The 16,339-nt window shown below is 39.7% G+C and overlaps 2 protein-coding genes and 1 long non-coding RNA gene across 9 annotated transcripts in view; 2 read left to right on the top strand and 1 right to left on the bottom strand.

The window, feature by feature from the left end:
- The first annotated feature begins 216 nt into the window (after window positions 1–216).
- LOC131134635 (uncharacterized) lies at window positions 217–6,284 on the top strand. 3 transcript variants are annotated; one of them, XR_009131434.1, is made up of 6 exons: window positions 217–420; window positions 544–640; window positions 3,132–3,287; window positions 4,466–4,648; window positions 4,987–5,064; window positions 5,416–6,284. It is a non-coding gene; the product is annotated as an uncharacterized LOC131134635 (long non-coding RNA). The 3 variants fall into 3 exon arrangements; XR_009131433.1 differs by having other exon boundaries at window positions 3,132–3,251; window positions 5,416–6,282; XR_009131435.1 differs by lacking the exon at window positions 4,466–4,648 and having other exon boundaries at window positions 3,132–3,251; window positions 5,416–6,283.
- On the bottom strand, window positions 1,126–7,159 carry LOC131134634 (programmed cell death 1 ligand 1). 2 transcript variants are annotated; one of them, XM_058080126.1, is made up of 8 exons: window positions 7,120–7,159; window positions 6,749–6,777; window positions 6,443–6,501; window positions 4,750–5,046; window positions 4,395–4,673; window positions 3,092–3,226; window positions 2,961–2,976; window positions 1,126–2,687 (listed from the first exon to the last, which is right to left on the bottom strand). In XM_058080126.1, exons 1-8 carry the CDS (start codon window positions 7,123–7,125, stop codon window positions 2,666–2,668), a joined length of 843 nt encoding a protein of 280 aa, XP_057936109.1. In that variant the 5' UTR covers window positions 7,126–7,159; the 3' UTR covers window positions 1,126–2,665. The 2 variants fall into 2 exon arrangements, with proteins under 2 accessions (XP_057936109.1, XP_057936108.1); XM_058080125.1 differs by having other exon boundaries at window positions 4,429–4,673.
- A 534-nt stretch (window positions 7,160–7,693) lies between these two features.
- LOC131134618 (cytoplasmic dynein 2 heavy chain 1) overlaps window positions 7,694–16,339 on the top strand; it is a 68,087-nt gene continuing 59,441 nt past the window's right edge. For 3 of the 4 annotated variants that reach the window (XM_058080102.1, XM_058080101.1, XM_058080104.1), the window contains exons 1-20: window positions 7,694–7,880; window positions 8,674–8,859; window positions 8,957–9,272; window positions 9,584–9,702; window positions 9,864–10,008; window positions 10,436–10,581; window positions 10,662–10,748; window positions 10,834–10,968; window positions 11,155–11,268; window positions 11,349–11,460; window positions 11,536–11,660; window positions 12,304–12,479; window positions 12,567–12,762; window positions 12,849–12,944; window positions 13,491–13,652; window positions 13,760–13,858; window positions 14,159–14,298; window positions 14,378–14,606; window positions 15,900–16,027; window positions 16,203–16,318. In XM_058080102.1, the coding sequence (XP_057936085.1) occupies window positions 8,677–8,859; window positions 8,957–9,272; window positions 9,584–9,702; window positions 9,864–10,008; window positions 10,436–10,581; window positions 10,662–10,748; window positions 10,834–10,968; window positions 11,155–11,268; window positions 11,349–11,460; window positions 11,536–11,660; window positions 12,304–12,479; window positions 12,567–12,762; window positions 12,849–12,944; window positions 13,491–13,652; window positions 13,760–13,858; window positions 14,159–14,298; window positions 14,378–14,606; window positions 15,900–16,027; window positions 16,203–16,318 (2,824 nt within the window). In that variant the 5' untranslated portion in view covers window positions 7,694–7,880; window positions 8,674–8,676. Of the gene's footprint in view, window positions 7,881–8,673; window positions 8,860–8,956; window positions 9,273–9,393; window positions 9,496–9,583; window positions 9,703–9,863; window positions 10,009–10,435; window positions 10,582–10,661; window positions 10,749–10,833; window positions 10,969–11,154; window positions 11,269–11,348; window positions 11,461–11,535; window positions 11,661–12,303; window positions 12,480–12,566; window positions 12,763–12,848; window positions 12,945–13,490; window positions 13,653–13,759; window positions 13,859–14,158; window positions 14,299–14,377; window positions 14,607–15,899; window positions 16,028–16,202; window positions 16,319–16,339 lie in introns of those variants that run through there. The other variant, XM_058080103.1, reaches the window with a different exon arrangement.

Here is a 16,339-nt window from a genome sequence, read left to right as displayed (position 1 = left end):
GGGGTATTCCTTTGAATTTTAAGGAAATGTGAGGTAGATAGAGTACAGGCTCCAATGAGAATTTTTTTTTTACTCTTTGTGGGTGTTTAGTGGAGCTGATGTGGCGGAGGACCGGATAATTAGATGGAGGAGAGCATCCAGAAGGAAATGACATAAGAAGAAACAGAGAGGGAAATTGGGAAACGGGAAATGAGTCCTTATAAGGTGGGGGGAGAAGCCATGGAAGGGGACAGAAGAGAGGGGAGGTGGTGGTTGGGACCTCAGGGTTACATTCCTGAAGTGCAACCAACCTGGTGTAGCTCCTCTGCCCCAATGTAAACACAGCATGCATGGAAAGGACCACCGGAAGTCTGTACGAGTCGCTCGGAGAAAGACGAATGAGGAACAGTATAAGAAGCTAAACCATGACAGTTACTTCAAGTAAGTCTATGATTTAAATACTGTACGCTGTCAGACACTGTCAAACTAATAATTGGCATCTATCATCATGTATTCAATTTAAAAATAAATACTTCCATTGTCTGATGAAATGTTGCCTTGCAGGATTGTTCATGCTGCTAGCACGTCTGGACTCGTTGAAAATGAATGGATCACTTGTCGGTGCCATAGCTACACCTAGTGGCCATAGAAGATAATGCAGGTGAGACCAACACCATTGTACAGTACATATACAATACGTAGACTACTCTATGTGGCTTAAAGCGGGGGGGGGGGGGGGGGGGGGGGTGTTACAAATTACCAGTAATTCCCTCCCTAACTTGGTTGGGACTGCGACTAACTTTCTTAAAATGTTGTATGAAATACAAAATATTCCGTAACACTACGCTCGGCTAAACACCAGACCAGACGGGCGGAACAACAACCGTTTTTTTTTAAATTAAGGTCGAAAAGAACTATGCTCCTTAACAGCATGCTGGTTCTGCCTCACTTCCTGTCCGTCACCCCTTTTCCTTCCCAACCCCGGAACATATCTCTCCATTGAAACACATGCACAAATGCAACACGTCATTACAATACAATAAAATTTAATGTGTATATTGTCTCAATGTTTTTCACATTTTACAATTCAGTCTATTCAATTCAGACAATAGTATTTTCATTCATTGATGGATTAATAAGAATCCCTTGTCAAAAGACAATCTTTAATGACTAACGTGATTAAAACAACATATACATAGCAACAATCTGAGAACAGTGTTTTGGACATCTTTACCTTTAAAGGCAGTGCTCTTTCAAGTAGTGAAATGTGTAACAATTTCAAACAGCACATCCCAGAAATGTTTCTTAGATACACAGATATTCATAAGATTCTCAGGGAAGAACTAAATTTGAAACACTTATATGCTAGGACTACGTTAAAAAGCCATAGCGTTTCAGTATGTGGAATCAAACTATGGATTGGATTGAGTAAGACCCTCAAACAATGCACAATGATGAGCCAATTCAAGAAACAATACAAGCAGTTGATGTTTGCTAAATACAAGGATGAAGAGTCTTGAACCAGTCATGATGTGCTATATATATCACTATATTGACACTTACTATGGTACCCATTATGTCATTGGATGCTCATATCACCTCCTACTTTGGTACGTGACAGAAATAAAATTAATAAAATTTAAAAAAACCCTTAAACTATATTAGAAAGCAGGAAGTGAACAAATGTAACAGTTACTGATTGTAAAAGTACCAGATGGAGGGTATGAAGTAAAACCATTACCATTACCAAGATTCAATACAAGAACTGGTCTCATTTGAAAGCTATATTGAAAATGTATTAATTAAACAATATGTCTAATGAAGGTGTACCTGATACTGTACTGTATTATCGTTAGCTTACATAACTGATGAGAAAAACTTCACTTTTTATATTTCATTGAAATCTTACAATACATTATTGTAAATTAGAGATGGCTTTCTTACAGATAGCCGATACTGTCCAACACTTCATTACAAATACCGATATCAACTCATACAGTTTTTCCCTCAAACTGTAATGAACACATTGTGCTTATATTGTGATGCCACCGGATGTAGTAAACCCTCTTCAAGTAGACATAGTTTGTGCAAAATATGAGAAAAATACTTATACAATAGGCAATACAAGTTATAGAAAAAGTGCCAAAACACTGCTTCCTGGGGTGTGATATTGGATTAGAAGTATATAAAAAAACAAAGAAGACCCCTTACTTCCACCCCTGCCTAACCAGTGCTTTGTTTTTGTGTTATTTTGTTTTGTGCCGTTTCGTCACATTCGAGCACAAAAGAGCAAAGCGTAACACTTTACAATCCAAAGGCGAGACATGGAAATAATTCCGGACTGTAGAAATATTGCTGTACTCGACTAATATCCCTTGTAAAAATAGTTACAAATATTAAAATACATGTACACATGTGACAAAACTCACATAATGATTGCACCTTAGTTTCAGCTTAGTGGGTGAACGGTCCATCCAACTGCCGTATCATGGACACCATAACAAAATAAACCAAAAGGAAAAAAAAAAAAATAGCAATCACATTCAACTTTAAGAAATTCACAGAAATGAATTGTTCATTTCAAAGAGCTACTGATGATGACGATGGCATTATGGGATACCATAATGAACCACTTTGGAGTCTTGATGGCCGCAGTTCACAGACGTACAATCTTTGTTCTTTGGCTTTATTTGAGGGGAATGTTTTCTCTGAAGGCAGGAGGAAGGAAGTGGGCAGTGATGACTCTGAGTGTGAGCATTTAAAATGATGTCCTAGTCTATCTAGTCTATTATGGATTTCTATTTGTTAGCATTTTCCATAGCCGGTTAAAGCACTTTGATCATTTGTCACAGAATAATGTGGATAATGGTGGAATGCAATAACCATTTAAACAAAAATGACTGAGTATTCCTCCTAGAGAAGTTGTACACAAGCCAAAGTAAGGGATTAAGTGTAGAAAGTTGAGAGAAATATTCACTTACTTTGGGTCCCCAGCTTCTGTAAATTGAAAAAGAAAAGTAATTACTATATTGGCATCGACTATTCTGGTAGCCAAGTTTCAGAAATGCTTTTTTTTAAAATTGCCACTAATGTATTTTTAATGCTTCCTTACCTTTGTTTTTGTTTTCTTTTTTACGTTTCCGCACCAATAGAACCAATGCAAGCCCCAGCATGGAGAAGATTCCAATTCCAATCCCAATCCCGAGCCCAATCGGAATGGAAATGTTAGGAGGATCCTTTGGAACACCTTTGGATGAGAAAATGTCACTGTGGTAAAAAGTCATTTTTGGAGTCAGGCCAGGAACAAGGTGAACGCTAGCTGGCTGCTAGCTGCTGCCAATACAAAGTACAGCCAGTGCCATATAGGCAAATTGTGTAAACAAAGATGCAATACTAGTTGAACTGCCATAGGTTTGGGAAGGGAGCGATCAAACACGCTGGCATCTCAAGCTCATTACGATATTACGTCGTTTTGTTGGCATCCCGAGGTTGCACAGCAGAAATGCATTTGAAAGTCGATTATCAGCATTCGCCGATCGCATGTGTGCACATGTGGCCGTTTGATCAGAGCATCCCAATGAAAATGACCGTATGCTTGAGTGCGGTGCAATATTAACCGATGGCTGTAAAATAGCATGGAATGTAGTCAGTCAGCCATAAAAAAAAAAAAAAGTCTTGTGTTTGTGAATGTGAGGGCGTGTGCCTTGTTTATTGGCAACCTGGCCAAACTTAAGTGGGGGGGGGGGGGGGGGGGGGGGGTTGAAGAGACAAGCATGTCAGCTCATGTTGTGTTACATAGGGGAATTCCACCTACAATGAAGACTCCCAGATACAGTACGATGAGACGTTTCATGTTAGAGCTATTGACCCAGGCACAGAAATGGCTTCCTATTACTTTGGTAATCTCATTTTTTGAACTACTTTATCAGAGTTGAATCAGCAACCGGATTCGCTAGATTTTCTTAAAACATGTTTCACCTCAGGCTGCAGGTGTGGTTAACACGCAGGCCTCGTAGCTAGGAGACATCAGTTCAATTCCACCCTCGGCCATTTCCGTGTGGAGTTTGCATGTTCTCCCCGTTTTCTACGGGTTCTCCTGCTTCCTCCCACATTCCAAAAACATGCTAGGTTAATTGGCGACTCCAAATTGTCCATAGGTATTAATGTGAGTGTGAATGGTTGTTTGTCTCTATGTGATTGGCTGGCGACCATCCCAGGGTGTACCCACCTCTCAGCTGGGATAGGCTCCAGCACCCCTGCGACCCTCGTGAGGATAAGCGGCAGAAAATGAATGAATGAGTTGAACATTTTATGTAATTTGGGTTGCCGCTTGTCCCCGAGGGATGATGGTGGGTCCTGCAGCCAAACCAGTTGCGAACCACTGCTTCAGATGATGGATGGAATGTAGTACTCACAGACAGATAACACATCAGATGTGACATCACCCACGCAACAACTGATCTGCCTTTTTTTCACGTCGGAGCAGTTGAAGGATGAAGTGCTGGAAGTGTTGTACAGCCAGGTGTCCGGATCGCGCTCTTCACTGACATTCAGAACCTTCCACCATTGGCTGCTGTTGTGATCAACATCATTCCACGTCAGATTGGCGAGTGGATAACCTCCGTGTGAGGCACACGTCACCAAGCAGATGTTGTCATCGCAGGACATGGTGATTTTTGGTTTGCTGTATCTGGCTGGAAAATGGTACGAATCACAGTGTAAATAAAGCGAGAGAGACTTGCTGGGAAATAATGATAATGATATTTGTACCTGTGACACTCAGGTGTATGACAGTAGAGGAAACATTTTCTCTGCCATCGTACTGGATGTGGCAGTCGTAGTCCCCGTTGTGTGAGGCGTTCAAATGTAACATTTGCACTGTAGCATTGCCGCGTACCACATTGGTGTTTTCCCATTTCTTTTCAATCTTTTTCGAAGCATGAAAGCCATTTACAAAAACTTGAGCCTTCTGAAGGTAGAAGAATTTGATTTTTTGTCTTTCCACAGGGCAAGAAATCGTCACATTCTCACCAATCTCCCTTGTGAGCTGAATCAGAGCAGTGCTTCCTGGAAGAGAAGCAAAAGGTAAGAGTTCAGTCCATAAGCATACTGGATTCATGATCAGTACTAAAACGTTTTGTCAGCTGTATGACACAATCAATAATGTATACAGACATTATGACATTATAATTAGGTGTCCAGGCTTGTCCCGCCATAATATAGATTCTTGATATTGATGAGCCACAATAACAAGAGCAATTCAACCACCACTCAACACATTACAGTCAATTGAAAGTACATTTTGAAAATAAAGCCAAGCCAATATACCATTAAAATTAAATTGGAAGGATTAGAAAAAAAATGAAGGATATGTCAGCGTTTGCAAGTACAACAAAAATTCAATGTGTTTATACATATTTATTATATTTATTTCAGATCATTGAGTGCTGGACTTCTCTTTTTCCAACTGTGAGGGGGTGTGAAGATCATGATGCAGTAAATGTCTCATTTCCTCTCACAACTTGGCGGTTCTTTATCCCCTTTACACTTGTTCCGAGTTCCTCTACCATACAGTCGTCCTTTGCCTTTCTTCCAAATCTAGTTAATGTAGCCTTTTAACGCATACGATATTGATGGAAGTCTATTCTATTCTACTTATTTTCAGTCGCATATTTACAAACCCTATTGTACATCTTGAGGAAACGATCAGTGCGGACCACAATGAGGTGTTTGTGACTTTTTTAACCACATATTTATTTGTGGCTTGACAGTTGTTCATTTATGACCACAATCATAACTCCTTCCCTGTTACTAACGAGTCGACGAGTCTTTAAGTAGCTGTACTGTAGAGTTTCCATGTGTCTGCATTTCTGTAGTTTCCAATTGTCATAGGTGTACGAGAATAAAAATGAAAAACATTATTAATGTGCCTGAATGCCTCACGGTGCCTGCACAAAGCGGACAGCAGAAGGGAGACAGAGCATGAAACATGATTGTTCTATGTGTATTTATATGAAGCACATAATAATTTTGATTAATTCATTTATATTGGACAATTAGGTGTTTTTGAATTTTTGGAATCAGGATTATCATGTTTGTTAAATATTCCCCTCTTCAATTTGGTATCAAATTAATATGCAGACTTAAATCATGGTGAGTGGACAAAAAAAAAAAGTGCTCAAATTCAAACCATTCAAACAAAAGGATCCCAACATCAACCTGGAATAAAATATATGTAGAATAATTACTTATCTATTTATCAGTGCTCATGTGAGACTTTATCAAAATGTGACCGTGTCAAATAAATGTTATGGACCGGGAATTCTGTGTGTGAGTGTGTATGAAAATGAAAAGTGTTTAAATGTGGATTTGCATGTAAACAAAATGGACAATATGATACGAAATATGATATACACACTAAATCATGACGTCATGCTGATATAAAAGTAAAGGAACCACTCACCTGAGAGCCAAATCACGGTGAGAAACACAGCCAGTAGTTGATGGAGACGACTTTTATTTCTAACAAGAGAGAATGATAATCCACTCAATATGAACACATGAGAGTGATATAAAGTAGTAGCTACAAGCAAGTAGTATTAGTTTGGGTTTCTCAGTGCAGTATTTTGTCTCATTTGACCATTGGAATGAATGCACATTACTACATTGTGGCTTGGACTGGATGTCATCGCCTTTCCACTTTGCAAATACTGTACACCCAAATGTACTACTGACTCATCATTTCAAGCAGGGTACATCAAGTACTTACATAAAATGCAGTGATACCCGACTTGATACCTGTTGAATAATAAAAAAAAAACCAAGTTGTAAAATAAGATGTAAAGATATAATGCAATTACTCATGATATAATGGCCCACACCTAGAATATCAACGAGTACAGACCTTCACAGAGGGTGAACTATTAACATTTATTAGACAACTACTTCCTAGTTCATGGATGATGACAAAGAGATGGGGATTCCAATATTGTTCTGGGGAGTGGACCATTCCATTGACTTAACACTTTTATCCAGAGCCTCACTAACATTTAATGGTGTCTTCTTGTAAATGTGCCACCCCTACAATATCATTTAAATGAGATAATGGAAAACAAATGAGTAAAAAAAAATGCCGCTTACCATCATGCTGTGAGGTGTGCCAGTAAGAGAGAGTCCAATGAAAAGAGCTTCCGCATCGGGCTGTTATGTTCCACCTATCATAGGGCAATGGGCGGGGCTAAGAGTTAACTTTTAAGAGCGGTTAAAGTCACAGTGATACGTTTGTGTGTTTGATAATAAATACTGTATTATATGTACATGTTTTAGAGGGGGTTCACTGACCACGTTTCCTGCTGCATGTCATCAATAATTATGGTAGATTTGATAGATTATTGTAAGAATAATCCTTCGTCCTCCCCAAAATTAACAGATTTTTTTTGTTTAAAAGATGACATGACATGAATTTCAGATTTGTTTGTGTCCTGGTTATACACTAGCCAACGCAACATAAAAAAATAATACAAACTACAGAAGCAACACATCCTTCTTAAAATACGGATTAATCCACATTGTTATCTGGGTTATATTTATAAATATGTAAAAGTATTTTTATAAAGAGTTGTGAATCGACAGCATAGTACAGAAAAAAATGCTACGTTAAATGCGTAGGTTTTTTTTGGCGCTGCACAGTCACGTGACACTTTGACGTTGTTACGTGGCAACCACGCAGGCGTAATGTCGGTAGCGAACGGCAACAGTTTGCAATGCAACCATTCACGGAATTAGTGACTTAAATATTACGAAAGAGGACTGAATGTGAGCTTGAGCATCGACAAAGTGCTATTTTCTCCAAAATACAAGGTCCTCAATCTAATCTACGTGAGGCACATCCGCTCTCAGAGGTAACGTGCTAATGCTAGCTAGCTTCTTAAATTGCTGTTACACTGCAGCAAAACATTGCTAACATTTGCTGCATTTTGCGTGTCTAGTGTTGTAAGAGTTGACACATATATCCATCCATTACATATGTTTGCACGTCACTCGTATATTTGTTGTGAGTTTTCCCGTATTATGCGTTTTCTTCTCTGACTGTACGTAGTAATCGTCCTCATGGATAGTTTAATGACAGGCTTTTATTAATTAATATCAGTGTCAGCCATCACACGTGATCAGTCGTCGTAGCAAAACAAAAGACGTTAAGGATAGCATAACTAGCTATGCAATTAGCGTGGTGCATGCTTGCAAACATTGTAACTCACTTTGGCTACATGTCAACAAATAAAAGGAAACATTTCAACATGGTGTTGCGAGTTATGTTGTCAGGCCGACAAATAAGCCACATTATGTAACCATGCATGCCACTACTATACTATTAATGTTATGTATTAAATCCTATTGAGATTTATTTATAATATTCAGGCAGGATATTTGAATCTCCTCTCATACCTGCACCACAAGTTGTAAAATGTAAGAATAGGAAGAAAATACCAGCCCAATAATTGTTCCCACAGTATATTTTTGCACAAAACCTACATAAACATCAATCACACTAATCCTTAGACACTCAGTTAAATCTGAGAATTATTACACTTAAAAAGGTGTTACTGTATCTTATTGATTGCGTGTCATTTTCCAACTATTGTTAGAAACTGTCATGTTTGACATACTTCTGCAGTGTGAGCTTGTTCTTTACAGCAAATGACCCAGGAAGCAAATGATACTCGTAAGAAGTTTATTCTTACCACGACGGGAAACTTCTATGAGCTAAATGCGCCGACCATCTTGAATGACAGCCCAGAGCTCAACAACTTCCTGGACGATGGAAACGAATTTGTCTTGTCCATCAGCAGACATGAAAACCATCTGCAGCTGTCAAATAAGGTAGGAATTACTGTAATTATTGTTGGAATTTATATTTTTTCAGCATTTCTATGAAGCAGACCTACCAACAACATAAAAAATCCTCTTCACTCATCAGATTGAAGCATTGGAAGGCAGTAGAGACAAAGTGTTGGTGTTCTTCAAGCTCTACCCTACAGTTATCACAGAGGAGAACATCCATCAGAGCATCCTTGTGTCATCCATGTTGGAGTCCCCCATCAACACTTTGTACCAGGCTGTGAGACAGGTTTTTGCGCCTGTGCTGCTCAAGGATGAACGCTGGAAGTCTGCTTTTGATCCGAAGCTCGCAGGTCTGCTGAATGAGTTGGAGCTAGGTCTGGGTTCAGTCATTCGCCAGTCTGGAGCACAGACGTCTGCCTTGAAAAAAGGCAACTCGGAAGATGATGTTTTGGGTATGTACATGCACACGTTGCCAAAAGAAAATGCATACAGTGTTACTATGACCGATAGTGACATTTTCTGTATTATCTCCCATTTTGTCTTTACTACTGATATTTGCCACACCAAACCTAGCTGGGATAGGCTGCAGATCAACTGCAGAAGATATGTCAGCATGATCTTTATGGCTGATTATGATCCAGGCTGATGAACTTGTCTAAGATCACGTCTACCATTGTAGTGGCCACTCAGATCTTCTATGCAATTATTAAACAACTCATACAGTGTTTTTTTTTAAAGCAATATATCTCACCTCTTCACACAGGTATTCTTACCCCTAGTGATGAGTTCCTATACTGGGCAGACATCTGTGAATCTGCAAAGAAGACCGAAGTGAAAGAAAGAGCTATGTATTTTACAGAGCAATTTAATCTTATAGAGAAGGTATGCATCAAAAACACAATACAAAAGTATTGGTGTGAAATGAACTCCTATGTCTAGTACAGAAATATTAATTGGTTGTTAGAAATCCACCTACTGTATCTTCTGTAAACTGTTTTATCTTTACTAGAACCATGGTAACCGTGTCTTTGTGTTCTCACTAGGAGTATTGTGGTCTTGATGGCCTGTCTATGTCTGATGTTCTGGATCTGGTGGAGCAAAGCAGAGACACTTTAGACGGTGTCTGGCGGCAGCTCGATTATGAACCTTATCCAGAGACACGCATGGTCCGACTAATGGATGTTATTGGTGAGTCTTACTAACGTGAACATATACTATATTGACAGTTACTGTGGTACCCATTATGTCATTGTATGGTCATATCACCTTGTACTTCGGTACGAAGTGCATTATTTAAAAAAAACTAAACTAAACTGTATTATGGAAAGCAGGAAGTGAACAAATGTAGCAGTTACTGATTGTAAAAGTACCAGATGGAGGGGTAGGATTTAATAAGCTCTGCTTCTTCCTACTCCTTTTGGACATGTGGAACTGTGAACTGATTATGGGATGCACTCAATTGTAATCTGATGCATGTTTAAATGAAATAATACCATTACCATATACATACCAAAACATATAGCACACAAACACATAACCTGAAAATGGAGAGGAATTGCGGAGTTGTGTATTCATATAGTGTATTTCTCTTATGTTTACTTTTTCCTTTTACAAGGTGGAGCCCTTGGCCGTTATGTCCAAAAGAAGCTGAGTGATGTTAAAATCTTTGAGCAGCCATTTGTGTCTGTGAGGGAGAGCTTGAAGACAGGGGTTACTATCTGTGAGCAGTGGGTTGCAGTTTGTGAGCATCTGACTGGACAGGTATGATGGACCAAAACATTTCAAAGGAGATCTATGCACAAAATATTACTTCACTTAGCATCTTTCAATGAAATTCTCAGGTGTGGAAGAGACACGCACCTCATGCCTGGAAGGGAAACAAACACTGCCCGCAAACCTTGCACTGCCTTGGCAAACGATTGGACGAAGTAAGATATTCATCTTTCTATCTATCGGTCTGATATCCATCCATCCATCCATTCATGGATACTGTTTTATATCTATATTCATCAGGTGTTGTCGCTACGGATTTTCCATGAGAAGCTGCTGCGTTTGTTACCAGCAGGAAAGCAGCAGGCTCTGACTTCTGATTGTGTTTTTGAACCATTCTCTGGCCTCAATCCTCTCCAATACAACCCTTACACCGAGGTTAGCTGTGGACTGTGCTTGTGCATGTCAACATGTGTAACCTGAAAGATAGTGCTTTAATTATTAGATTTAACTGCAACTGATTTCATATACTACATCACCACTCGAGCAATCAAATGGTGGAAGTGTTTTGTTCCTACTTTATTTAGTTTACCTTTTTATTGATTATTGTATCAATCCTTGTAGCCTCTCTGGAGGGCGGCAGTGGCCCAGTTTGAACGCATGATGGCTCCCTCAGAGCGGGAGATGGCAGGCAGACTAAAGAGCTACATTGCTGATGTACAAGACAACCCTCAACAGGTTCAAGTAGCCAAGATGACAAAAGTGTTGGTTTGTGGTCGACGTGTGCTCACGTTGTGCGTATGTTTGGGTGTTCCTAGCTGTTACAGGTGTTTCAAAAGCACAAAGAGTTAATCAGGCGCCCCACTGTTAGAAATGAGCTGCAGTCAGAGAGAGACACTCTACTGGCAAAACTACTGGATTACAACAAAGGTATACACCAGTACAGTATCGACCAAATTTCACAATTTCTTCAAGATACATGTAATTTTATACTTCTAATTCTAGGCTTGAAGACAGATTTTGAAAGTCGCTGCCATGGAAGTCCAGGAGAGAAGTCTGGGCCACTCATGGGCAGAAACCTTTCGGACGTGGTCAATAAAATTGTCTGGGTTCAGCACATCATACATAAGGTAGCTTTATGGGCACACACTATTAGTACCCTTACTCACACTAGTGGTGTTATTTATAGAAATCACACAGAGGTCAGTGCATTATCTGGAAGAAGGAGATAATTTGGGAAAGGCTGTTATTTCTGGAATGTCATGATACACTATACAACAACTTAAGTGCATGACTAAGTCCATCCATCCATCCATTTTCTATACCGCTTATCCTCACAAGGGTTGCGGGGGTGCTGGAGCCTATCCCAGCTGTCTTCAGGTGAGAGGCGGGGTATTTGTCGCCAGGCAAATGACATGGCACATAGAGACAAACAACCATTCACACTCACATTCATACCTATGGACAATTTGGAGTCGCCAATTAACCTAGCATGTTTTTGGAATGTGGGAGGAAACCGGAGTACCCGGAGAAAACCCACGCATGCACGGGGAGAACATGCAAACTCCACACAGAGATGGACGAGGGTGGAATTGAACCCTGGTCTCCTAGCTGTGAGGCCACTCGGGGGCCATGCAATCCAATATTTACCATACTAGCACAAAAATAAACACAAATATAAGTAGTATTTTTTGATGGCCGAGGTCACCAAAATCAAGTGTTTAACTTTTTGCTCGAGATTGACTTTTAAAAAAATGTTTCATTTGTTTTCAGGTAGAAGACTGTGTCCGGATTTCTGAGGCTTTGCTGTCAGATCTGTCAGGGTTCAAAGGGTTTGTTCATTTCTGTGATGACCTACTGGAGATTCTGAGGGCTTATGAACAGGATCAGTTTGACGACTGGTCCAGAGATGTCTTATCGGGCTTGGCTGATCCAAAGTCAGGACTCAGGTGCGCACACTTTGCTTATTAAACCTGCAAATATATATCGTATACTTCTGCGGTTTTAAATACAATACTTATTATGTCTTGCTGTAGTCTCCAAGCGAGTAATCGAGTGATGGAATTGGACCATGTGGATGGCAGGCTGAAGATCCATTATTCTGACAGATTGGTCAGTCTGCTGAGGGAGGTCAGGCAGCTGTCTGCTCTGGGCTTTGCTATTCCTGCCAAGATCCAGCTGGCTGCCAGTACTGCAGATAAATTCCACAGGCAGGCCATTGTCCTCAAACAGGTGACATTTGGTGACAGGGTTATTGCCTTCTTCATTACTGAATCTGTCTCATGTTCACCATCTAAAATAGTCGGGACATGTTGCAGGTGGCAAATTTCTACAATACCATCGACCAGCAGATGATTCCCTCTCAAAGACCAATGATGCTCACTCTTGCTTTGGCCTTTGAGCAAGTCATCAAGGTACTGTGCATGCTTGAAAGTCACGAAGAAGTAAGGATGGGCATGTTTTCTGCACCCTTAATTACTCAGCGGTTCTTTTGACGTTCATTGCATTTCACTCAGTGCCAGCTTTCAAGCAACAGCTCAGTTTCATAACACTCCTCATACAGCCCTAACAGCTTATGCAATGCACATCTGGAAGCTTCCATAATACAACCCAGCCTCTGACCAACATAGCAAAGAAGGCAGAGCTTGGACACACTAGCTTTCCTGACAAAACACATGTGTCCAAATTATGGTGCTGGGGCCATCAGTGGAACATTGCTCATCTCATCTTCACATTGCAGAAATAAAATAAACAAAAATCAATCAAAAGTGGGAAAGATAAGAGTAAAAATAAAAAAATATGGGAGCGTGAGATCGATCGGTGCAGCGTCTGCAGTTTTGTGCAGTAATCTCATAAATTGTCTCGTCTCATGAGTTAGGCGTCTTGTGACACCCAAAGTGTTAATACAAATGCAGGTCACTAAATTAGTTGAATTTGACAAAATCTCTTCTTTGCTGCAGAACCCACGCTCTCAGTCAAAGGACTCGGGCGGTAAACTACACATCACCTGGGACAATCCTAAAGAGTTGGAGGTGTACATCTCCAAACTGCAGTCTGCCACTGAGAAACTATCCACGGAAAACAGGAAGCTACGCAAATGGCACACGGACTTCATTGACAAGGTTGTCGATATATCACGTTGGTATTGGACAGAAAGGATTATAACTGTTATGTGTAGGATACTCTTAAATGATTCCAGACTTGCTTGATGCTGAGTGTGTTTCCGCAGGTTGTGACACTGATGAATGTTGACTTGTTGAGACATCAGCAGCGGTGGAAAGAAGGTCTACAGGAGCTCCGTACTGGCTTTTCCACTCTGGAGGCTCAGGTATTTATCGCCACTTTGAAGAAAACAAAACAAAACAGATAAAACGTCATGTTTGTGTGTGCTGGCGTTATGAGACGCAGTTCTAGCATATGCTTGGATATCCGTATAACAGAAAATTAAACAAATGAAGTAGAAACCAATATATATACTGTAGATAAATGTCTTCTTGTAACATTTTGTTTGCTGTCCTTTACCATGAAATCAAATGTACAGTACCACTCCATTGGTTGTACTGTGTACTACTAATCAATTGACATTCGCTAGACTCATTCATGGTACACAAACCTCTTTTTAAATCAGGGCTTTCGATCTGATGACATGCGGGCATGGCGTCAGCACTGGAATCATCAACTCTACAAGGCTCTGGAGCACCAGTACCAGACTGGACTGGAAGCTCTGAACAAGAACCTACCTGAAATACACATTGATCTCACTTTCAAGTTTGTACAAATCTTACTTTTTTGTCTGATTGTGTACATTTGACAAAATAAATGTACCCTCTGTCCTCCCACTGTGTAGACAAGGACGACTGCAGTTCCAACCTTCATTCGAAGAGGTGCGAGCGCGCTATTACAGGGAGATGAAGAGGTTCATCTCAATCCCAAACCAGTTCAAAGGTGTCAGCGCACCGGGGGATCAGGTTATCTTCACTGCTATGATTGACAGGAATGCTTCTGGATTCCTCACCATCTTCAGCAAGGCGGAAGATCTTTTTAGCCGCCTGCAGGCTATCCTACACAAGTACAAGGTACCTTTTATTGATTGTCACGACAGGCCTATGTAGTCAGACATGACATGATGATAATAACGTCTGGTAAACATGATGTCAGTGGGATTAAAAATGCCAGGGAGGGATTTATGGTGTACAAATGTCTTTTATATACATACTGTATATCAGGGGTCTCAAACTCAATTTACTTGGGGGCCACTGGAGCTCGGGTCGGGGTGAGACTGGGCCGCATCAGGTTTTCCAAAAAAAACAAAAACAAAACTCATTTTTTAAAAACAAAAATTTTAACATTTTAACATTCCACTGTTCTCAAATATCTTACTTTTTATTTTTCTACACAAAATAAGATGAAAAATAAATAAACAAATCAAGAATAAAGAAAATCAATCAGTAATAAATAAATAAATATAATAACAATAATAAAACAGCAAATAATAAAAACTTAAGAAACCACATATAGTTGGTGGGTAGACAAATTATTTTTTTCAGATTAAAATGAACAAAGCATTATTAGAGCCCTGTAGACATGACAAAACACGACTATAGTCACATTTATACTCTTTTTATTTACAACATATTGCGCAACTGCAGGGTCTTGAGACACATGCTAACTCGCAAACTAGAGATCTAGCGACCTAAACGGTAGCCTTCAAGTTATTTCCTTTAAACTTAAATAGCCAAAAACTTACCACTTCCACACGGATAGGGAGGATAACTATTAACAGTTATTTAACCTTTAACATGAACATTAATCAAACATAATAGTTTTTTCTGGGTACATGATACCATACAGCATCCATATCAAACTTGCGCGGGCCGCACTAACATTAAACTTTCATATCAAGGCGGGGGCCTCAAACTAGTGTCCGGGCCGCGTGTTTGAGACCCCTGCTGTATATATATTGCAAGGATGAATCATATCAATGTAGTTTTTTTCACATTACATTATATGTTATGTATGCCTTGGTAGAGGTTTGCTTTGCATACTGTACTTTTTAAACTCATGATTACGTTATTTTGTTCCTCAAAAGCACTTCATCGGCATAGAAATAGTGTGCTGTTTTCTTTCAAATATTATACTTCTGTTTTTTTCTGATGTTATTAGCATGTTTCACTTTCCCAAATAGGAAACACTGGAATGCTTCTCCCCCATTTATTTATTTGCAGTCACAAATTTGAAAGGGAAATCCCACTTTCTTTAACTTCTTTTTTGTGAGTCATCATTGTCCTTGGTTTTAAATGTCATATTTAAAAAGCGGAACTGTGTACGTCTTACAGTTTTTTTTTGTTCCATTGTGTTTTGTGTTGTAGGAGTGGGTGGTGCTGGGTCAGGTGGATTTAGAGAAGTTTGTGGAGAAACACCTGAACTCGGTGCAGGATTGGGAGAGAAATTTCAAGGCTTTGAAAGCCAGAGGAAAAGAATTAGAACGTCTGCCGAGGTACGTATAACTCATACAAACCATATTAAAAACAAGATGTCAGTAATATTGATCTCTAAACAGAATAGGCAGCAATTATAGACACAACAATTTACATGTTTTTAAACATTATAACATCTCTATAACAGTATTTCATTATTGTGCAGTTTCAAGTATTTCTTTCTGTTTTTGTCAGCCAGGAGAAGGTGGACTGTATCACAGTCAACTGTGAGCCACTAAAAAGTGCCATTGATGGCCTGATCCAGAGGCTCTTTGACCTCCTGCTAATGTCACTCAGAAAGTCCATACAAGGTAACCACAATGATTGATAAC

The sequence above is a fragment of the Doryrhamphus excisus genome, chromosome 8, assembly GCF_030265055.1.
Source record: "Doryrhamphus excisus isolate RoL2022-K1 chromosome 8, RoL_Dexc_1.0, whole genome shotgun sequence".
Lineage (NCBI taxonomy): Eukaryota > Metazoa > Chordata > Actinopteri > Syngnathiformes > Syngnathidae > Doryrhamphus > Doryrhamphus excisus.
The sequence above is the reverse complement of the archived record's forward strand: the minus strand, read 5'-3'. Positions and strand labels throughout refer to the sequence as shown.

Excerpts from the sequence above, each read along its gene's own strand:
- LOC131134634 (XM_058080125.1), bottom strand. Across the intron at positions 5,047-6,442 it reads CACCGTGATTTGGCTCTCAG|GAAGCACTGCTCTGATTCAG; the intron begins GTGAGTGGTTCC and ends CTTCTCTTCCAG. Across the intron at positions 4,674-4,749 it reads CATACACCTGAGTGTCACAG|CCAGATACAGCAAACCAAAA; the intron begins GTACAAATATCA and ends ACCATTTTCCAG.